This window comes from Camelina sativa, chromosome 18 (genome assembly GCF_030686135.1).
Source record: "Camelina sativa cultivar CO46 ecotype springtype chromosome 18, ASM3068613v1".
Classification (NCBI taxonomy): domain Eukaryota; kingdom Viridiplantae; phylum Streptophyta; class Magnoliopsida; order Brassicales; family Brassicaceae; genus Camelina; species Camelina sativa.
This window is the reverse complement of record NC_141897.1, coordinates 16,113,359-16,135,935: the sequence shown is the minus strand read 5'-3', so window position 1 is coordinate 16,135,935 and position 22,577 is coordinate 16,113,359. Positions and strand designations below refer to the sequence as shown.

General features: G+C 36.5%; 5 protein-coding genes and 1 non-coding gene across 9 annotated transcripts; 4 read left to right on the top strand and 2 right to left on the bottom strand.

Moving 5' to 3' along the window:
* The first annotated feature begins 258 nt into the window (after positions 1 to 258).
* On the top strand, positions 259 to 4,245 carry LOC104761369 (WD repeat-containing protein YMR102C). Of its 2 annotated transcripts, none has more exons than XM_010484448.3 (6): positions 259 to 688; positions 1,111 to 2,283; positions 2,387 to 2,477; positions 2,580 to 2,869; positions 2,967 to 3,060; positions 3,158 to 4,245. In XM_010484448.3, exons 2-6 carry the CDS (start codon positions 1,252 to 1,254, stop codon positions 3,637 to 3,639), a joined length of 1,989 nt encoding a protein of 662 aa, XP_010482750.1. In that variant the 5' UTR covers positions 259 to 688; positions 1,111 to 1,251; the 3' UTR covers positions 3,640 to 4,245. The 2 variants fall into 2 exon arrangements, with proteins under 2 accessions (XP_010482750.1, XP_010482751.1); XM_010484449.3 differs by having other exon boundaries at positions 303 to 688; positions 1,123 to 2,283.
* An 8-nt stretch (positions 4,246 to 4,253) lies between these two features.
* On the top strand, positions 4,254 to 6,769 carry LOC104761367 (thylakoid lumenal 17.4 kDa protein, chloroplastic). Its single transcript, XM_010484447.3, has 4 exons — positions 4,254 to 5,738; positions 5,833 to 5,969; positions 6,096 to 6,342; positions 6,434 to 6,769. The coding sequence occupies exons 1-4, from the start codon at positions 5,630 to 5,632 to the stop codon at positions 6,655 to 6,657; spliced, it is 717 nt and encodes a 238-aa protein (XP_010482749.1). The 5' UTR covers positions 4,254 to 5,629; the 3' UTR covers positions 6,658 to 6,769.
* Positions 6,770 to 7,018: 249 nt separating this feature from the next.
* TRNAG-CCC (transfer RNA glycine (anticodon CCC)) lies at positions 7,019 to 7,089 on the top strand. Its single transcript has one exon. It is a non-coding gene; the product is annotated as a tRNA-Gly (tRNA).
* Positions 7,090 to 7,325: 236 nt separating this feature from the next.
* Positions 7,326 to 8,499, bottom strand: LOC104761366 (uncharacterized). Of its 2 annotated transcripts, none has more exons than XM_010484446.3 (3): positions 8,335 to 8,499; positions 7,896 to 7,957; positions 7,326 to 7,765 (listed from the first exon to the last, which is right to left on the bottom strand). In XM_010484446.3, the coding sequence occupies exons 1-3, from the start codon at positions 8,399 to 8,401 to the stop codon at positions 7,640 to 7,642; spliced, it is 255 nt and encodes an 84-aa protein (XP_010482748.1). In that variant the 5' UTR covers positions 8,402 to 8,499; the 3' UTR covers positions 7,326 to 7,639. The 2 variants fall into 2 exon arrangements, with proteins under 2 accessions (XP_010482748.1, XP_010482747.1); XM_010484445.3 differs by having other exon boundaries at positions 7,896 to 7,963; positions 8,335 to 8,496.
* Positions 8,500 to 9,813: 1,314 nt separating this feature from the next.
* Positions 9,814 to 15,248, top strand: LOC147922959 (uncharacterized). 2 transcript variants are annotated; one of them, XM_087497452.1, is made up of 11 exons: positions 9,970 to 10,231; positions 10,530 to 10,589; positions 12,146 to 12,644; positions 12,733 to 12,936; positions 13,006 to 13,095; positions 13,178 to 13,285; positions 13,366 to 13,617; positions 13,698 to 13,736; positions 13,825 to 14,124; positions 14,221 to 14,739; positions 14,817 to 15,248. In XM_087497452.1, exons 3-11 carry the CDS (start codon positions 12,156 to 12,158, stop codon positions 15,090 to 15,092), a joined length of 2,277 nt encoding a protein of 758 aa, XP_087353578.1. In that variant the 5' UTR covers positions 9,970 to 10,231; positions 10,530 to 10,589; positions 12,146 to 12,155; the 3' UTR covers positions 15,093 to 15,248. The 2 variants fall into 2 exon arrangements, with proteins under 2 accessions (XP_087353579.1, XP_087353578.1); XM_087497453.1 differs by lacking the exon at positions 10,530 to 10,589 and having other exon boundaries at positions 9,814 to 10,231.
* Positions 15,249 to 18,490: 3,242 nt separating this feature from the next.
* Positions 18,491 to 22,577, bottom strand: LOC104761365 (importin subunit beta-1). The gene is made up of 3 exons (XM_010484444.2): positions 22,376 to 22,577; positions 19,397 to 21,822; positions 18,491 to 19,310 (listed from the first exon to the last, which is right to left on the bottom strand). The coding sequence occupies exons 2-3, from the start codon at positions 21,808 to 21,810 to the stop codon at positions 19,112 to 19,114; spliced, it is 2,613 nt and encodes an 870-aa protein (XP_010482746.1). The 5' UTR covers positions 21,811 to 21,822; positions 22,376 to 22,577; the 3' UTR covers positions 18,491 to 19,111.

Here is a 22,577-nt window from a genome sequence, read left to right as displayed (position 1 = left end):
TTTCTTCAAACTAACCATATAATAACCAGAATGTTAATCAAGAATCTAGTTCAATGATGATGAGTAATGTTACCCACCGGTAACTAAATCTCCTCCTCAATGGAACGAACAAATGCTACTAAAAGACAGAGAGCACGGGGAGAGATTACTACTACTACTACTAACAATGATATATTATTACAAGGAAATATATAAATGGACTCGTGCCTCGTGTGGTTAATTAATAGATGAAATTACCCGAATAATTTATGGATTAACAGGAAAAAAACATCATAAAAAGAGAAAAAAAAAAAAAAAGTTGTAATAATAAAGACAGAGAGGTTAAATAAGGCATATCAAACGGGCATACACAAAAAAAAAAAAAAAAAAAAAAAGATTCGTCTCCTAAAACGAAAACTCTCACAATTCATCTCTTCCCTCTCCGGACAACACAAATCCATTCTTCTTCTTCTTCTTCTTCTTCTATTGTCTCTGTCTTCTTCACGGGTTTCAATAAATAAAAAAACTTTGATCCTTCTTTTTTTTTTTAAATAATTAAAGTTGTCTCTTTTACTTTTTTTTCTTTCTTTTCTTTAATCTGGTTTTGGTTAATAGAGACTCTCTTTGTTACCACTGCTGGCTGCTGCTACTTCTTTGGGATGTGTTTGTTCCAATTTCGAAGAAACCTTGTGAAGACGAACAAACACAAGTATGCGATTTTTAATCTTTTTATTATAAATTTCCATTACTTTAATGAATTTGATGATGCTTGTGCTCACGCATTTTTGTTTGCTTAGGATCTAAAAAATGAGATCTTTCACTTTGCTATGCTTAATTCAGCTTCTCTGTGTGCTGCTTAAACGAAACCCTTTTTTTTTTTTACAAAAAATGGTTTTTTTTTTGGTTTCGTTTTGCTTACACATTGATCTACCACATAAGTTGTTTGTGGAAATGCCTCTGAGAAGATAAAAGACTAGATTCAATGCGTTTTTGGGTTGAGATTGATGTTCAACTCTTTTTATTTATTTTGTGAACTCGTTTTGTCTCGAACTCTGTGATTGCTTCATTTGTAAACTTCTTACGATTATTTTTTTTAGTTTTTAATATTATTTTCTAAACTTTTATATATAGTTTGCCTTGTAGGTTGCTTGTTTGGAAGCAAAACTGGCAGTTGGGGAAGTTCCTCTTTTGAGAGAAAAAGAAAGAAAAAGCATTCTTCTTTAAGCTCTGTGTGTTTATGGATTGAACTACCCTCAAGGAATAATAATTATAATGGATTACTTGTCTCAAGAGGAAGATTTGCAATTCTTCGATGCCAACGATGAGATGATGATGATGGCATCAAATCCAAGTGGTTTTGGTTTTGATGTATGGAATGATTCACCTGGAAGTGTGGTGGAGAGGCGGAGGAAGTTCTTGGAGTGGATGGGAGTTGAACAAGATCGTGTTCAATCCAAGGAGTCTGTCTCTGTGGCTAATGGGGAGTCTTGCTTTGATGGAGCTCAAGAGAATTCTGTTGAAGCTGAGGAGAGGAGATCTGAAGGTTTTAGCAGTTCTTCTTCTTCTAGTGAAGTTTCTTCGTCTGGTTCAAGTGTTGAAGTTTCCGAGGAATTGTCTTTGAGAGTAGACAAAAATGTGGGTGGATGTGATGTAACGAGGAGACAAAGCTCTTCAATGGCATCATGTTCTAACTCCAGGTATTGCCAGGTGAAGGAAACAGAGAAGCAGGGGAGTATCGCGGGGTTAGTCACGAGTTTCAAGAAGGGATGGTTTACGAGGCTGCGGTCTATGGGGTGTACTGCTGATACAAAGGTTGAATCTAGTGGTAGAATGAGAGCTTCTTCTGGTTTTGGTGATGTGATTTCAAGAGTTAAGGTTAAGCAATGTAAGAAACAGGCGAAGGAGCTTTCAGCTCTTTATCAGAGCCAAGATATTAAAGCTCATGATGGGGCCATCTTGGCGTTGAAGTTTAGCGGCGATGGGAAGTTTCTTGCAAGTTCTGGTGAAGATGGGATTGTGCGCGTGTGGAAAGTCGTGGAGGATAAGAGATCTAGACTACGAAGGGATGGCCTGAGCGAGATAGACCCTTCGTCTATGTACTTTGAGGTAAATGATCTTTCTCAGTTAAAACCGGTTTTGGTGGATGAGGAAAAATCAAAGAAGCCTACAGAAAGTTTCAGGAAAACATCTGATTCGGCTTGCGTTGTCTTCCCTTCTAAAGTTTTCCGGATAATGGATAAACCGTTATATGAATTCCGTGGGCACACTGGTGAAGTCTTGGACATCTCATGGTCAAAAGATAATGTAAGCTTCCAAATTCTTTTACATTTTTCTTACTAACATGCAACTATTGCTTAGATGGAAGTTTTAAAAACTGAGGCATTTGTTATGTAATTTCCTAATGTAGTATCTTATCTCGGCGTCAATGGATAAAACTGTCCGGCTTTGGAAAGTCGGTAGCAATGATTGTCTTGGAGTTTTCCCTCACAATAGTTATGGTATGCTTCTTCTTCCTCTGGGTGATAACATTTAAAAAACAAATCTCTGTTACCATATTGATCTGACTTTAGCTGTCGTCTGCAACTTTCTTTTTTCTGCAGTAACATCTGTTCAGTTTAACCCTGTAAACGAGAATTATTTCATGAGTGGTTCAATTGATGGAAAAGTTCGGATCTGGAACATTTCTGGTTGCAACGTTACTGATTGGGCTGATCTTAAAGACATTATATCCGCAGTGTGTTATCGTCCGGATGGACAGGGAGGAATCATCGGTTGTCTGACCGGAAGCTGCAGGTCCTTTAGCATGTCTGGAGAATATCTAGAACTGGACTCTCAGATACATTTGCATAACAAAAAGAAGTCTTCCAATAAACGGATAACTGGATTTCAGGTAATGTCTCCTTTTTATCCCCTGGTCTTGATACTTTGTTTATTTCTCTTTGACATTGTGAGATGTTAACAAATCGATTGCATGTTTTGTTTTTCAGTTCTTACCACAAGAGCCAAGCAAAGTCCTGGTTGTTTCCGCGGATTCCAAAGTCAGAATTCTTCAAGGCAACAATGTCGTCAGAAAATACAAAGGTATGTGTTGCTTCTTATGCTACCTACAACTTTGATTTTCTTATCCATGATTGATTCTAAACTAAGCTCATCTCTGTTTTATTTTGTTATCCTCTAGGTGTTTGCAAGACGAGAAGCCTCACATCAGCGTCTCTTACATCTGATGGGAAACACATTGTTTCAGCTTGTGAAGACTCCAATGTATATATATGGAGTAATGATGAGGAGTCAGATTGTTCTTCACAAAGCAAAAAGATTCGATCTTTTGAACGTTTCTCCACCAATGCATCCGTTGCAGCAACCTGGTGTGGATTCTCAGATCATAACACAACTCTCCCGTTTTCTTCCCCCTCTTGTTTCTCTCTCAACGAAAGATATGTCCCCGGATCAATATCCAAAGGAAGCGCGACATGGCCAGAAGAAAACCTACCTGTAAATCCTCTGTCTACATCCGCGATGAATGCATCTCATTACAAGTTTCTCAAATCCTCTTACCAGAGAGCATCTAGCTCTCTATCATGGGGTATGGTCATAGTCACAGGCGGTTGGGATGGACGGATCAGAACATTTCAGAACTACGGTTTGCCTGTGACTACTTGAGAAAACCGGTTTCGTTTTCCTAACTTTGGAAGAAGAAAAAAAACAATCAGATGCGATTGTTCCTTTCTTGATAGGCACAAGCACATGGTTCTGGCAGATCTTGAAGCTTATGGTGGGTCCACTCTCAGATTTCTGGAGATATCAAATTAGTCAAAAAGTGTTACTTCCTCTCAAGATTATGATGATCCTCTAGAAAATCTTTCAAGAAGTGGTCTCAGTGGAAGATTTGACAATCGGTTGATGTAGACGCCGGGGATGATAAGGAACAGATGTTTCTGTTTTTGGCAATTAGTGGCGGTTGGAGAGAGTTTTTTAGACAGTACGGATTTGTCTGAAAAAATTGACAGGCGAGTGTACGTAGGGTCCTAATAAAAGAAGAGGCAAGTGATCATGGAAAGTAGTGGCTGAAAGAGAAAGATGTTGACGTTACTTCCACAAGAAAGATCTTCCAATGGCTTCTCCTTAGATCCTTTTTCTTAAATTAGGATTTTGATTTGATAAATTTCTAACGTAGTGATTATTGATTCGTTGATTTATAGTGTAATTTGATTTTTCTAACGTGTAGATGAGTTCATTATTATATATAGCTATGGAGGTTCCGGGGCATTGTAGTTGTATACTATTTTGTAGTATACAGTAAAACTTCTTTTTTTTTTCTTTCCCCCAATTGTATACAACTAATGTAATTACGAGTTTGTGTTGTGTGATTGTGTCCAAAAAAACAGGTAGCGTGTGCAATGTGTTAATATCGACTCAGGGTTTTGAGAAAAAAGTAAGATCTCAATGAAATACTTCCTCCCTGAGTTAGGAAAAGAATACTGTCTACTTTTTAAAAATTCAACCAATCAAACTCAATAGTATAATAGGAGTATATAAAATTAATCCTAAAGTTGCATAAAAACTTGAAAAATGAAAGAAAAATACTTATCCAAAACATCCAATATTATGAAAAGGAGAGAGTAGTTATTAGAACAGTATAAGAATATAACAGTCGCCAATGTCGCCACACACCACCACACAAAGAAAAACCCGAACACCTCTATGATAAATTCCATCTTCTTCTTAGCTTCCGCGATGCGGGCCTGTCGATGTGCTTCTGCAAGAGTAGTGAAGGGCTTCAAGTTGAGATGGTGTCGGAACTTTTGCCACAAGCCCCCATGTTGATGTTGGTCTGACTCATTCATGTCAACGCCCGTGGACAGCGAATCTTTATAAAATTCTTCTAGCAACATGTGTAAGTCTTGGGGCATCTCTGGATCATAGTTGGGTGGTAAGAACGTTTCACTCATCTTCTTCTTCAACTTATCCCACGAAGAGATTTTAGGTTTATCATCAAAACGTGTCCGCAATGTTACTAGTTGCGACCACCAAGTTCGGAATCTCATCGCAACCATCTCTCTGACCATGACCATCCAGTCGAGAAGCTCTTGAGCTGATCGTCTGCCATGAAGTACCGGAGTTTAACAGTTTTCTTCATCGGGTTTTTCTTGTGGCCGATGAAAATTGATGTAATTATCAAGCTTGAGAGCGAGAGCTTGCACCTCCGTCGTCAACTGTTGGATCTGTTCTTGTACACGTGTGAGTTCATCGTCTCTCGAAGACCAAGGAGCCATGGTCTCAAGGTACGTACGCGGTAACTAGTAAATTAAGGAACTAAAAGCTTATATATATATATATAAAGCTCTAAATCTAGGGTTCTAATTGACCTAGAAGGATCCAATAAACTTAGAAAAATATATATTCCGGTTTTTGAAATATGTAAATCATACATATATAATTATATATATGCGTGGTCATAAAGTCAACATTCAGTAGTTTTTAACTGGACCAAATAGTAATCGGCCCAATGGGCTAAACAGTTTGTGATATTATGATCTGTCATGCCACGTCATAGGCATGATCCATAACGAATTGATAAAACTCTACGGTTGTCCGTAAGAGTTCGAACAAACCAAAAAAAAATCTGAAACATCCGATCCCATTTTCTCAAATGGCTTCGCTACCTGTTCAGTTCACCAGGAATAATCTATCTTCGCCGTGTTTTTCCCTAAAACTCCGCCGTGAGCCGAGATCTTTAGTAACAACAGTACATTGCTCCGGTATAAACGCATCTTTTCTTCTTGGTTATTCGATTCAAAACTCTAATCAGACCCAAAATTTTGCTTTAAAATTTTGCATTATGCTCTCTGTCAGTTGGAGAAAACAGAGGAGAGAATGGTGTAGGTATCAAGAAGAGTTTGTTGTCTATAAAGGAGCTTGGATGTATCGCTTGCGCTGCTCTTTGTGCTTGTACTCTTACAATAGCTTCTCCTGTAATTGCTGCTAACCAGGTTCTGTCCACTGAAACCAAATTCTAAAGCTTTATGGATTGGTTTTAGAATGCTTAAGGATTTGGTAATGTTTTGAGAATTTTTAAAGAAGTAATGAAGAATGGGTTTGTTATTTTTTTTTTTCAGAGGCTTCCTCCGCTATCAACGGAACCAGACCGGTGTGAAAAAGCATTCGTTGGTAACACGATAGGTCAAGCTAATGGTGTCTATGACAAACCGCTGGATCTTAGGTTCTGCGACTACACAAATGATCAAACTAACCTCAAAGGGAAGACTCTCTCTGCTGCCTTGATGGTAGGTGCCAAGTTTGATGGTGCTGACATGACTGAGGTTGTTATGTCAAAAGCTTATGCCGTTGAAGCAAGCTTTAAAGGTATCTTAATTTTGTTACATGTAGCACTTCAATCTTGAAACTTGGAAAGCATGTGTGGGGTAAGTAATGCTTAGTTTTGATCCTTGCGCAGGGGTGGATTTCTCGAATGCTGTTATCGATCGGGTTAATTTTGGGAAATCGAATCTGAAAGGTGCGGTGTTCAGGAACACGGTGTTGTCAGGTTCGACATTCGAAGAGGCAAATTTGGAGGATGTGGTGTTTGAGGACACTATCATTGGTTACATAGACCTTCAGAAGATATGTAGGAACGCGACAATAAACGAAGAAGGTAGACTTGTGTTGGGTTGCCGATAGAGAGAAGAGAGAAAGATTTGTTTTGTATGTGTTATGTATTTATATAAATGTAAGAATTGAGATTTGACACAAAGATGTAAGAAAAATTGAAAACAAAGTAAAGGTTGAAGGATAGGACTGAGGAGCGTTATGAGGTTGTTGTATAATCAATTCTTGTAAATTCTGTAACAAACAAAAGGCATTTTCTTTGTTCTTCAATAATCTACATAGACATATCTCTGTGTTAATATGTGTGTTTCTGCAAAACAATTATAAGTTTACAACCAACCCCAAGTGCTTTTGTGTTCATTCATGGATTGATGGACATAGTAAGTTTGTACTCTATTATATAATTATACAAATAGAAGAGAAGAAAGCAAAAGCGCATCTGGTGTAGTGGTATCATAGTACCCTCCCACGGTACTGACCAGGGTTCGATTCCCTGGATGCGCACTCTTTTTGTTTTTTGCAATCGTTCTTCATTTAATTGTACTTTGCTGTCATGCTATTATAGACATATCTTCATTTTTTATTTTGTTTTAATTAGTCCAACTGGTAAATTTTTTAAATATTATATGTTTGGGGTTGAAATGATCAACTATGTAAAATACTATATATATTATTAAATTCTGATTTTTGGATTACGTTGTCGTTATTATCAGACTGTAGAGATGATTATTCGCTCTGTATACTAAAAATAACCACAACACTCTTTATTTATTTTCTGATATTACGAAGTACACAGAATATGATTCTATATATATGTTAAATAAATAGCATTTAGTATGTCGTCTTGACATTAATCCTCCTTTGACGAACGCGTTTCCGAAGGGTATTGTACACTGATATCTCATCTTCTAACAAAAAGAGTCAGAGAAGGAGGATACAAAACATAACATACATACATTCATATTATAAATATTAGTAGTGCATGTGCTTATATATTATATGCTAGCTTATATATATAGGATAGAGAGAGAGAGACACGATTGTTGTTGATGATTCAACCCTTGCCTCCGGGCCTTCTTCTTGGGTCGTGTTTAGGGTTGGGTCCTGCATCGTCGTAGTCCGCTGTGGAGTGGAACATCAACTTCCTATGGCTCATCTTCTTCGCTCCCACTTCCTCACTCTTTATAATAACAAACCAGTATGGATCTTGTCAATATTTGGACGCGCGCAAGACATAACATTCCTTAAAATTGTAAGCATATATAAACATTTTTTTCTTGTAGAAAAAGCATAGATAAACATGTATATACCTTGTAGAGCTTGAAACTTATCTCATGAATCTTTGAGCCTCCGATCTGGATAGAGCCTTCCACTATGGCTAAAAGAAAACATTGTATCAGCGGAGTATACATGTTCTAGTTAAAACGGATTCATATTTATTGCAACGCGAAAAAAGGTTAGCTAGATACTTAGATATGTTCTAATATAAATGACAGAAATGAAATAGTATTCGATCGTGTGACTCTACCAATATAACAGTAAAATTACGAAGTGTATTAAGGTAGGCTGAGGCACTCAGCTTAACGATCAAGAAAAGACGAAGATACTAAATTCTAATATCATAAGCTGATTTCGGATTGAGATGGATTGTATTGGGACGTAAATTCGATATAGTTAACCCTTTAAACAAAGAAAAAAAAACAAGAAAAAAAAACTAAATAAGGAAGGATTGAATAGGAATATGCTTACCTAGTGATGAAGAGCAAACAATGAGTATGAGGAAGAGGAGAGATAGGGGTTTAATCCTAAGAGGCATATTGTATGGTTTTTGATAATTACCCTTTGTTTGTGTAAGGGAGAATGTAATTACTCAATGGAAAATTAGGAGAAAATGGGTTTTCATATGAGAAGAGGGGAGAAGGCTACTTTCCATTTTATAAACGGTCAAGTTTATGTGGTGGAAACTGTTTTGGTCCATATAGCATATAGTCGTAATGGTGATGATGGTGACTATGACAATGATGATGACCATGACTAAGATGGTTGGTTCTGTTTATGATAATGATAAAAACATGTAAAGCCCTTATCAAACTAACCTTTTTAAAATAAGAATATCACGTGAATATCAATAATTTGTTTTTATCTCATTTTTTTATAAAGAAGTTTAAATCAGTGGTGAGGCTAACATCAAAATGGTGATGATAGTAGCATGAAAAAAAAAAAGAGAGAATAATGAGATGAATAAGAAGATATTGGGTTAACGCAATGAACCCACAAACCCTAGAAAAAGTTGATAAAAAAAGTCAACTCAACTGTTGATCGTGTTACATCTCCCAGAAAGGAACACTTAAAGCTTACGGTTTACCTCTCTAATTATGCTTGTGGACAAAAAACGTATAGCTAATTACCGTACACTTTTTCGCATGACATTGTTCAAATTTCAAAATATATACTATAATTTTTATATCTTATGATTATGTTAATTAGACGGTCTTAGATATTACATCACAACATCAACATATTTATATGATCATCTTAACATTTTATGAATACCGAGATATCTTCTTATAACTTATATATGGAGCTAACCATTTGAATTACAAATCTATTTTGCTAGGCATACCTGAAATATGGAGATGGCTTAAAAGTTTAAACACATTGGAAATTTCTTTAAATATTTGCTAACACAAAAAATTTCAACCTTCTAGGGTGCAAGATTTAAATTATTTGGCCAACTACAGTATCAATTAATGCCGTTTGAAATTTTATACACACTAGATATGATCTTGTAACCAAGAATTAAGGGAGGCCAAAAAATTACTAATTGTGTTGAAGTTGAATCCAAGCCAAGCCATCCGATCGATAAGGTTATTCATGTGGTTCAAATTCATAATTGAAAAAATAGTTTTGTTTAATGCAAGAAAAGTGACCTAATTCATTAACTTAAGTGGAAGTTCCTGTCTTGACCATCCATATATACTACTAGGACCAAATTTTATTGGTTCATCTTAGCTTCCAACTAAGTTTACCACTCGTCTTAACATTTCAGTTATAGGTATTACTTTCACGTATTATGATACTAGTATTGTTTTACTTTGATCTTATATATATATATATATATATATATATATATATATATATATATATATATCGGTCAAAGTTATTTACATGTAGGTTTTATTTTACTTAGAAATTTTCAAATCATTCCCCACTACAACAAATATGTACATTGATAGCAGACGGATATAGCTCATTTTCCGTCACTGCTATGAAAGATGAGATTTTTTTTCGCTTACTTTTTAATAGCATCTTATTAACGCTATGATAGGAAAATTATGTAGCGGGAAACAAAAGTGACTTTTGTCCGCCAATACTTAGTGAAATTATTCACTTAATCGCCAAATAAAAAAAAAACCCAAAAACTCGACACACTCTCTCTCTCTCTCTCGTTACAACCTAAGCTCAACCTAAGAAGATTTCTTCTTCTAAATTCTCTGTGTGTGCTCAAATTCTTCTAAATTTCTTATCAATTCTTCAGTTTTATCGCCGTTTGTGAAAAGCCCCAATTTCGCCGTTTGTGAAAAGCCCCAATTTCGCCCTAAATCTCCATATCCATCGCAATTGATAGCTCGAATCCATTTTTGAGGCATGTCTTTCTTCTTCCTCCTAATTTCGTTATTTGTTTCGATTATTTGTGATTTCAAACAGCTTTTGATTTCGATAAGGGTCAGATTTAGTTATCTGTTTTGTTAGGGTTCGATTTATCTAGATTTATTTCGTTATCTGTTTTTTAGGGTTCGATTATTTACAGATTTTGAGAATGTGGAGTTTCGAATCCATCTGTTTTGTTAGGGTTCGATTATTTACAGATTTGACTCAAAAATAGCTTTTGGATTTGAGTATTTGCGCCTTCATAAACTGAACGATTTTTTTTTTTTCCCAAGTGTTGGTGATTGAAATGTTGGGGAACTGAAGCTTCTCATTTCTCTGTACTCACACAACAGGTTAGTATCACTCAACCAATAGTTAAACATTATTATTACACACGAATATTGGTGATTGCTATGTTTTGTCCTTTGAGTCTGATTCGTATAAATAGTGATTAGATTAGTGAGATTTTACACAGTTAGATATTGGTTTAAGAGCATCTGTATGTGTCTGAAGTAGTGCAGTATTGTCTGAATTGTTGCTTAATGTGAGCTTTGTATAATATGTATCTCTATTTTATCTATAAAGGTTAAAATTTATATTATAACATATAATGTTGGACAAGGCATGGGTGCATCTATGCAGGTAAGGAATTATATTTCATAATTAGGTTTTATTTTGGGTTTGGATACTTTAAGATGTTCTTTTAGTTATGATTTTTTTCTTTAATTATCCATTGAAGAGCTGATCCTGGTTATAAAAGTGGAGCTTGGAAATTTGTAAGGGATGTGTCTGCGGCTTTAGGTGACATAGAAATGATAATATGTCCTTGTAAAGACTGTCGTAATGTAGTACGACAGTTAAACAGTGTTGTGGTTGAGCATCTTGTAATAAGAGGGATGGATGAGGCATACAAGGTGCATAGTGATTGGTATCATCATGGAGATGTGAAGTCAGTAGATGAATTTCAAAGTAAACCAACTCAGTGGAATGAGGAAGTTTTTGAGTTATATAAAGCTGCTGAATTTTTTGATCAAGAGTATGATGAGTCTGTTTATAAATCTATAGTAGACTCATTCATAATTTTGATTAGTCTGTTTAATTTTGTAGATATCTATTACTTCTGATGGACATGAAGACATAGTTAAATGGCTAGCATATGGTCCACGGTGTACTGCAAGGTCCTATACTGGTTATATAGTTAATGGACAACGTTTTCACACATACTCACTTGAAAGGCAGAGTCAGAACAGTGGTGTTTATTATGAGGCAACGGCTATGTGTAGATCTAGTGCTAAGGATACTTCACAAGTAGTTGATTTGGTGTCATATTATGGGAGAATTACTGACATCATATTGTTGGACTACCATGTGTTCTATGTGCCGATATTTAGATGTAACTGGGCAGTAAAAGGTAATGGAGTTAAAGTGGAAGATGGGTTCACACTTGTTAACTTAAATCAGAGCCAAGTAAGCTTTCAGAAGGATCCGTATATTCTAGCATCTCAAGCAAAGCAAGTATTTTATTCAAGTGAAGATGGATCAAGTTGGTCTGTTGTTATGAGAGGTGCTTCAAGAAGATATAGTAAAGAAGATGTTCAGTCTGGAAATGCAGATATAATTGGTCCATTGCCAGTAGATGTTGACATGGATACTGAAATGGATGAAGCTGAATATGCTAGATCTGATTGTGAAGGCATATATGTGCAAGAGTAGATTCTTGATTCATTTATATATATATATATATATATATATATATATATATATATATATATATATATATATATATATATATATGTTTTTGTTTATGGTTGATGTTTGTTGAATGTTGTAGATTTTATGATGTATTCTATTATATAAGTTCTACGTGATTAAGTTTCTGTTCTAAGTGATTAATTTTCTGTTTACGCAGGTGAATTAAAATGGGTGGAACTAAAAAGAAGGTTGGAGGGAAGAAGGGTGGAGGAAAAAGAAAGAGAAAGTCTAAGGATGATGACGAACCTGAGTTTATTTGTACTGTGGAGGCCCAACCTGTAGCAACAGAACAGCATGTGGAGGCCCAACCTGTAGCAACAGAACAGCATGTGGAGGAAGAGGAGCATCATTCCGAAGAACCACAAACTCAACAGCAACCAGAAGAACCAGTAGGAGAGTTTGTGTTGTCTGAAGAACATGAGCAGCCTGCTACGCGTAAAAGAAAACGAGGACCAACAAAGATGAAAAACCTAGCCAAGGATCCATCTGTTAGAGTGAAAGTTGATTACAATGTACTTGGAGTAGCGGTTGGTCCAGGGTCAGTCAAGTTGGCATCATATGTAGGGACATTGATGCGAGAACACATCCCTATCAACATACCTAACTGGAAGAAAGTGAGTCCAGATCTTAAAACACTTCTCTGGAGATCTGTTCAGGTAACAAGAATTTTTTTTTGTTTTTAAAAAGTCTCTCAATTGAACATGTTTACTTTTATAGTTATGGTGTGAGTGTAAGTGAATGCAGGCAAGGTTTGAGCTTGATGAAGATTGGCAAAGGATATCTGTGATTCACCAGATGGGACATTTGTGGCGATCACACAAGTCTGTCACGGTGAAGGCTATAAATTTGGCTGCAAATAACCAAGAGAGGATGAATTTGAGACCACCAAATATTGGTCCTGTTGATTGGCAAAAATTTGTCAAACTCAAAACTAGTGCTGCATTTAAGGTAATTACTTGTGATTATAATTGTTTAGTAGTTGATTGGTGATTAGTAATTAACATGTTTCATTATTAGGCCGTGAGTGAGAAATATAAAGCAAAAAGAAAGAATCAGATACCTCACACCACTAGTCGTAAAGGGATCAGCAGACTAACAGAAGAAATGGCAAGCATATATACTACAACTATGTTGTTTATTATTATACATAGTGCTTGTACTGTTACTGAAATTTTGTTTTCTGGAACAGAAAGCTGAAAGTGAAGATCCTTCCAGCGTGACAAGACTAGATGTTTGGATCAAGTCTCGCACCAAAAAGGATGGTACACCAGTAGATACGAATGCAGCTGATTTGATTGTAAGTCTGAATAGAGTTGTACACCAGTAAATAGTGTGTTATCGACTAGTAAAACCTGAAACTGTCTTTATGTTTTTCAGCAAAAAGCAGCTGAAATTGGTGGAAGTGATGCTCCAGCATTTTTAACAAATCCAGATGAAGATCACCTCGCCAAGCTTTTAGGACCTGACAATTCTGGTAGGCTGAGGGCAATGGGTAGAGGCATGAGTAAGACCAAATTAGCTTGTTTACAAATGCAGAGCAAGTGTATGGCTGAAATGGAAGAGCGGCAAGTAAAATTAGTAAAACAGGTCAATGCCTTGGAAAGTGAACTTGGCAGAATCAAGAATCAGGTTAGATACTTAAGAGTTCTCTACTATTCATCAGCCAGTTAGAGTAATATAAATTGATGTTATTTTTGTTTATGTTACAGAGACCAGAAGCTGAAATGGATGAAAACTCAGCTGCAAGAGTAACATATTCTTACTTCTTTTCATATCAGCTAAGTGATTCTTCTTAGTGTCGTTTATGATTCTTAGTTGCTCATGAAATTGTTGCAGAGTGTAAACAAAAGAGCACATCCTAAGTGTGTGTTTGTTGATTGGTCTGACATTGATGAAAATGTTGGTGAGGGTCGGATTCTTTCTTCTGATCCGGATGACATAGTGAATGACTGTCGTCTTGGCCCTTATGATCTCAAAGTGTTAGTTGAAGCTGCATATAAACCAGATGCATTTCTATGGAGACCTGCACAAAAGATCTTTCATATGAAAGAAGCTGTTGGACATATAATCGCATGGCCAACTGATAAGTGTAGACTGGTAGACAACAACATCCAAATGGAAGACATTGCCCCTATGGTATTTATAATTTCTAGCAATGTGTTAGCAATGTATTACCCCTGTCTATAATGCTAATTAATTATATTGGATTTGTTTACTGATTGTGTTTAACAGGGTATACAAGGAAACAAATGTAAACTATTGGATTTGTCTAAGGGTGACGTCATTGTTGCTGAGGGGCGTTGGGAGACACAAGAACCAAGTGCGTTGGTTAACGGAATTCCTCTTGGACCAAAAGCAGTTAAAGTATTTGTGGATTCAGTAAAGCAGCCTGATACATCACTATGGAGACCTACAGCTGAAATGTCATTTCTTGAGGACTGTTTGATGGCTTACGTATCTTGGCCCCTGAGTAAGGTTGATTTTGAAAATCCCTCAACTCCAACTGGTCAGAATGCTACATCACATGCTTCTTTGTCTGCATCAAAGGCCAAGTCTGCAGCCACAGCTTCTAAGTCTGCTACAGAGTCCAAAACTTCAGCAACAGCTTCAAAGGCTGCATCGCAGGCCAAATCTGCATCTATGTCTTCTAAGTCTGCATCTGGTTCTGAGTCTCCTGTTGATGATGCAACGGGTCCAATATCACCAATAAAGAATACTTTACCATCACAGTCTCCTCTCAGGAAGTCTCCAGTAAGTGTTTTCATATGTTATGAAGTTGTTTTTGTTAATTATATGATGACTGATGGTTTATATTGTAAACATGGCAGCGCATTAATAAAGTTATTTCCAAGGAGAATAAGAAGTGCAAGTTGATGGATTTAACTGAAAAGAATAGGGTTGTGGCTGAAGGACGATGGGGAACAAATGATCCAGAACATAAGGTTCACTTTACTCGCTTGGGTTCTAATGCAGTTAAAGTGTGGATAGATGTTGTGAAGGTGAAAAATGTAAAAGTTTGGAGGCCATCCGATGAAATAGAGATTATTGAAGATGCACTTAGCTCCTGCATTGCTTGGCCAGAGAACAAGGTCATTATGTCTTAAACTGATGGTTTTATTGTGTAATGTTAAGTACTTGAGATTGCTTGTTTATTTTGGATGTTCTTGAGACTTTGATGGTAAACTGATGTTCTTGAGACTTTTGTTATGTATTTTGGATCTGAGACGTTTATTAATCAGATTTTATGAGATTTTATAAAACAGGTTATGTGTGCTATAATCACATATCAGAAAATGCTATAAAAGTACAGGTAAACGTTATGATAAAAGAATATACCATAGCACAGTAAACAAGATAAAACAGCATTTCGCAACAGCTATATTAGATATGTATAACATAGCACGAAAAATTAAATATTGTATAAATTTTTGCAAAATTATAATCTTGATAATACAGCAGTTTATTAGAGCTATGCTATAAAACTATAACATAGCACGAAAAAACAAATGTTGTATAAATTTTTTCAAAATTATGATCTTGATAATATAGCAATTTCTTAAAGCTATGTTATATTTTTATAACATAGCATACGTAATAAGTGCTATTGTATATGGGGTACATATAATAACAGTGCCCTAAAACAGCGCTCATGAAAACGCTATCAAAGACCTATGATAGCGTTTTTCTCTGGTTAACAATGTGCATATTTGTTGTAGTGCCCTCTTATTATTATTTTCTTCTAAAATTGTTTTCCTTATACCATATTCAAATCGGTTGTTGCTGCTAATCAAACCGGGTTCTTTAAACACTCTCTATGATAGTTCGTATTTCTAATTAGTGCTGTTTTAGTCAAAACCAATATTTTGTCAAATAAAAAGTTTCATTTGGTTACATGATTAAATTTTTATCTACATGATTTAACTTTTAAGCCCATTGTTTTCACTACTTTTTCCCACACAGCTGTAATGTATTCGATGAGTGCACCACGTGTGATCATAAGTCTACTTATCGACGCAAAGTTTTATTGGAAATTGAATTCTGCTAAGATAATTGGGTCCATTATCGAAAAGCAAGATGGAATCATACCAAACTCGTACGTAATTATTGTTAGTTTTAATGCTGTTAATGCATCAAAACGAAAGTGAAGTTTTGTATCAAGGGTACATGCTTTTCAGACAAAGACCCTACAAATACCCAAACTTGAAAACACTATGAATTTATTTAGCAAAAAAAAAAGAAAACACTATGAATGGTTTAATAATTTGTAAAACCTTTTCGTGACTGATATTTTTGGGTTTTCTATTGAATACACTGATACATTTAAATACTTGAACATGGATGATAAGCATAATACAGATGCATATGTAGACTAAATTAGTAAAAAAAAGTTACTTGCTTAAACCAACATGGTAAACACAACTTGTCACAAGTGGATTTAGGTAAATAATTAGGAAGTCAACAAAAGATGGTTAGGGCAGATTTAAAAAGCCGTGGTACCAAACACTAAATAATTTGACAGAAATAAAGAGAAATAGTGGAACTAATCCTTCCATTGCGGCCTTCAACAACTTTATAAGAAGTCAACTAAGATTGAGACAGACATAGCGAGTGGCCTGCAAATGCATCAGAGAAGGAAGTGCACCTTTTTAAGTGACCCATTACAGTGAGAGACCACTATCCCCCAAAATCTTATTTTATACTAATAAACATCGTTTCTCATAATATTTATGACCTCAATGATAAATCCCATAATTCTACTACATCTCAGATAATCCAAGAGCATTTACCCTAAAAATAAACTCACAATTATAGAACATATGGTCTTTCATTCCTAACAAAATTTTATAGACACCATCATATTCAAAATTTGGATCGATTCATGAAGAAGTTTTATAATCTACATTTACCACTCTCTTATTATTTTGATTTAGTTATCCTTATCTTAAATAAATCATCCCTTCTTAAACTATTATAGACTACACACATACAACAAAACTAGTAAATTGCGTAAACAAAATCGTTGGGAGTTTGGGACTATTATAGTCTTTACCTAACAGGCTAATTAACACATGTACAAATACACAATAACCCTTCCGTCCGAAGCCACACATATTATGTATAAAGGTAGTTTAAGAATATGCATGAATTAACAAAGAAATGGGAATAAAGGGAAAACATGAGTAGGAAAACAAAATCAATGTGTCGGCAATTATATGTTGCGTTTAAAAAGAGTGATTAATAACTAAACTAATGAACCACTAAATGTGTTTTATTGGGAAATAATGTATGTTTGTTGTCCAATGTCGTCGACTACTCTGAAAAGACGACGAAAATGTACGTCTAAAGTTTAAATATAAAACTAATAATTTCACAGTTTTCACTAGTTTTCTTTAATATTTCCTTCGTGTTAATATACACACTCCACCTCATAATTAAGAGTAGTTATAATTCTATAAACAGAACCTTAACATAAAAATTGGAGCTCATTTTTCCCACAAAATGTTCATGGATTTATTGATAGTATTGTTTCTTTTGGTAAAGCATTTTCGGGAGATATGGACCGTCAAAGATCTTTCACATATTTTGGCAGTTTCCAGCTGACGACTCCCATAAGTCATATCGTGTATCTTTCGGTGGTATGGAGTTTAAAGTCTCAACATAAAGTATTCACGCCGTAAATGATACTATATGAATATGAAAAAAATCGTCGCGGACGACAGAAATGTATCTTTCTCATTTTCTTTTTTCTTGTGTGCACTGCTGGACAGTCTTTTTGACAATAGAAAAGACCTTTTTCTAATTACCACCGATCTTTTTTTTTCAAGTGAGTGGCGTGACCTATTTCTCTTGGATGTTTAGCTATTATCTATCTTTTTCTTTGTTTTTGTTTTTGTATATGGAAGATAGAATAGAGATCTTGATGAGTATGTCATCGCAATGAAGTAAAAATATACTCTAAAGATTTAGAAGAAGATTTGTGTAATGACTTTGACATTATAATAAGAGTTCAAGACTTCAGAAACAACTTTAAACAATATCGAATCTAACATACAAAACATAAAATCTAAACTATAACTTGAATGGTTTAGTTTGTTTCGAACACTGATTTATATGTTGCGTTTGGCCTTTGTTTAGAACGACTAAACATAAAAGGATCATTTGAAACGTAAAATCTTAATACAAACAATCAAAATTGAGGTATCATAAACTTTTCAAAGCAGCGTGATTTCTTCTTCTTAACTTGACTCTTTGGAAGCAGAGTAAGGCAGGACATTTTTCTCCTATTAGCATGTGACCTTTCCCATATAGTTCGAGCCAATCAAATGATGGAATCTAAAAGATTGAAAACAGTTCATTGTATTCAAATATATGTGGACCTCTTCTTGAAGACCCTAAGACATGACACCATATAATATAACGTTCCTGTATGTGACAATGTATATATAAACAAAAACAGTGTGTATGCAAAACCCCTAAACTGCATATAGCAAGGGAAGATATAGACATGTGAAACTTTTTTCATATAAAAATAAAATGTAAATAATGCTTTAATCAAACATACAAACCCCCAAAAAACAAAATGGATGCAAAGACTGCAACTAACCAAATAATAAAGAAAAGAAGAAAAAAAAATCAAGGGATTGTCCTCTAATAATGCCCCCACTTGATAAAAACATGAGACCTTCCCTCCTCAAGGGGTTGAAGAACGAACATATGAGAGAAAAAGAAAAACAATTTTGCTGAATGTATTATGATGTTCGATGAAACCTTTTTTTGGTAATACTTTGTCCCCAAAACCACCAGAAAACGACCACAACTCCTCCTGTTCTTTCTACTCCCAGGGCTTTCCTTACCGGTTAAGTTTCACCCGCGACTCCTCCAGTTTCATTATTTACCCAAAACTCATCATTCCCCCATCCTCGACTCAATGATTCCCTGACTGACCCCCCAGTAATGCTGATGATGCAAATGAAACTGATGATGTTGATGATGCTGATGTGACTCGGCTGTTGCAGCTCTACCCCTCCCCGACCGACTCAACCCACCCAGAGATGCATGCAGACTTTACTAAAAAAGCAAAAGAAATTTCTTTTTTTCTTTCTTATAAGGCAAAGAAGAGCCTTCAAACAGAAATGGCACGGGTAATGGCATGCTTCGCCCATTCAGCTGCTTCTTTAATTGTGTGGTCGTCAGAAGACAAACATTCGTTTAAGAACTCTTTACTTGACACTGACTGTTGTATCAAACCACCCACATGACTCCCTAGTGTATCCGCTAAATCTCCTAAGACCCCAATCGCTGTCTTCATCACCACCTCGTCCCTGTCACACAACATTTATCACAAAATTAAAAAACTGTTACCAGCTTAGCACTAATATATAATTCAGTTGGGTTGAAAAAAACTTACATGTCTTTCTCCATGTATATACTGTCCAAAAATTGGAGGATATGGGGTGCAAAAGGAATCAGGAGCTGGGTTTTGGGAGAATTCTTGAAACCTTGAAATATTCCTGAATAAGCCTCAAGGATCCCGTTTCTCAATGAGTTTGTGTACTCCGTCATTTCATCATCAGCTCCAGATGAGTGAGCAGATAATTCTGCGGCGCTCTGAAGCATCGGCATTGAATACCTCAGGTACTTCTCAAAATCCTCACCGATGGCAAGCGCTATGTCACCAAAACAGGAAAATATCGGTGGTTTCACAGATCGGTGCAACTGGTTGCTGGACAAATCTTTCAGAAGCTGCGTCATAATCCCGTCGCAATAAGGTAAAACCTTGTCCTCCAATGCTCTGCAGATATCTCCAACAACACCCACAGTAACAGCACACACTTGGTATTCTTCAAAGTTTTGAAGACCCATTTCCAGGTACTTGTAAAACTCAGGCATGTATTTGGCGAAATCAGGACCTGCTGCATAAGCAAGAGCGCCAATGGCAAGCATGGCTTCCTCATGTGCAGTTGCACTTCTACAGCCAAACACCCTCAGGAAAAGTCCCATCATTTGGTCTGCAGACTGCATGAACATATACTTGGTTGGTTCAGATCCCAATTTCTGTATGATGACCTGCAAGCATCCACACAGAAGTCCCTGCAGCTCGTTTTGTTTCTCCCTCTCGTCCATTGAAAGTTTTTCCCCTTCCAAAGTATTGTGAAGCTCCAACATTATCACAGGTACTAATTGCAGAACCATGGTCGACGTTTCATCAGTCGAACACCTGACAACTTCATTCAACGCCTCATAAGCTGCTGTCCGCAAGCGTGATTCAGTTGCATCTTCTCTGTGTGCAACAGAAAGAAGTGACTGAATAATTTCCTGGAAGTAGGGTGTTAATGGAGAATTGGGGCCGATATCCTCATAGCCTTGAGCAAGGAAGTATAGAGCCCCACAAGCCTTCTCGGCAACATTGGGCGCATCCTTCATGGTCTGGATCAGTACTGTGATAATCTGCTGGCAGTTTGCCTGGGTAATTATTGGTGTCTCGATTGTTGAACCATGAAGGAACTCAAATATCCGACCAAGGGTCCATGCAGTTGTGTCTTTCACATGGTTGCTTGGGTCATTTGTTAGAGCATTGAGCATAAATGTTAACGCTGCGTTAACAATCGCCATCAACCTATCTGCCGAAGGGCCTTCCAAAATGGAACCGAAAGCATAGGTTGCAGCTTCCCGCTCTCTCCAGTCAGGCTTTGATATTTTCTCTTCAATAAACGGCATGACATGTGGTACAATGTCATCACCAACTGCCTTAGCAACCAAACCGAGGCATGTCCCACCTGCCATTGCAATATTCCAAGCCCCTTCATCCAAATCTTGATCTTCTTCTTGCTTAAGAAGAGTTTCCAGCAGTAGAGGCACAAGCCCAGGGAGAGCCTGCTTAGTAAAATAAAAGCACGGAACATCAGAATCCCCAGCGAACTCACCACCATATTCTTCTAAGATGTCAATCTCTTCGTCACAAATGGAACTCCAGAATTCAATTGCCTGTAGAGCAACAGACTCGTCATCTTCTCTTACAGCCTTAGCTGTGATGTTGAATATATCTTGAATATAATGCGCCAACTTTTCATAGTATGTGGAAGCAATAGATACCAAACACTCAAAAGCCGCCTGCCTAATTTTCACCTCAGGGGACAGGGTTGCTTCACACACAACTCTCATGATATAATCACGCTCCATGTCATTGTTGAAATTTGCTTGGGCGAATCCCAGAGCCATGTATAAAGCACGGGTTGCAGCAAGTCTAACATCATTATTACCTTCAGCAGCATTCATACCCTGAACAACAGCCGTGAGTATCTTATTTACATGCTCCTGTTCGACAACGTCAGGTGACACTTCCTCACAAAGGTATCCAAGAGTCTCCAAAGTGGCTTGCTTGACATGAGCTGGTAACTGGTGAATATTGGAGAGAAGAGATACTATGAGCTCAGGCCACTGCTTCTGCGGCAACTCAATACCTGCAACCTTGGCGATGACCTGAGATGCAGTTGAGCGAACATCGGGTACAGGGGACGAAAGTGTCTTCAACAAGAAAGCTCTGATCTGGGACTTTGTTGACATGTCTAGAGCCAACCATCTCTGAACAAGCTCATACTTCCTGTGTTGTTCCTTAGCATCAAGAGCATTTTTTAGGACTAAACCGGCTAATTTCCTGCTATCAACAGGCTTCTCATCATTCGCAAGCTCTCCAGCAAGAGACAACAAGAAACCCGCAAGGTTTTGCTCTTGAAACTGTTTGAGACTTTCTTCAGCGTGCTTACGTACAGTTCCATCAATCGACTGAGCATTAATGAGCAACTGGGTAACCTCCATTGACATATATGTTTTTATCTGCAAACCAACACAACGGAATTAGCTAAAACTGAAAATAACTTCCTTCTCATCATACATAATTCCCAAAAACAACAAGAGACTCGCTACAATCTCGAATCAAAAAACCCAAAACTGCCTAAATCACTATCGCCGACGCCTAAACTAAACAAACAAAAACGTCATGGATCAATCAAACTACAAAGAAGAGCTATGCCCAGAGTTAAAAGACTACAAAACTCGATTGAAACAGCAAAAACAACAGATCCGAGCACGAAATCGAATATGCAAAGAAATCAACTGAGTTTTACTAACAAAGACCAAATCAACTTGAGAACAAAATAAATCAATAAAAATCTAGAAGCTGCTTAATCCCAGATACGAACGAGTTCAAAATCCTAACAAAAACACAATGAACAAATCGAAACGAAACGAACTTAAAAAAAAAAAAATTTAACGACTAAATGAAATCGAGATCGAATCAAAAAACGCGAATTGGGAAGTAATGAATCCGAAGATGGGATCTTTTAGGAGAAAGTTGAATAGATGAAGTGAAGGAAGAAGGATTTTTTACCTAAAATCTCGGCGGCGGTGATCGGATAAAGCGGCAAATCGAAGACTGTGAGGACAAACCCTAGAAGCCCAGAGACGGAAGAGAGAGAAAAAGAGAGAGAGAGAAAGGAAGGAAGAGAAGGAAAAAAAAACAGTTCCAGCGAAAAAGGTAAGAGAGAGAGAGAAGAAAAGAATAATAAGATGTGAAGATGTATTATTATTAT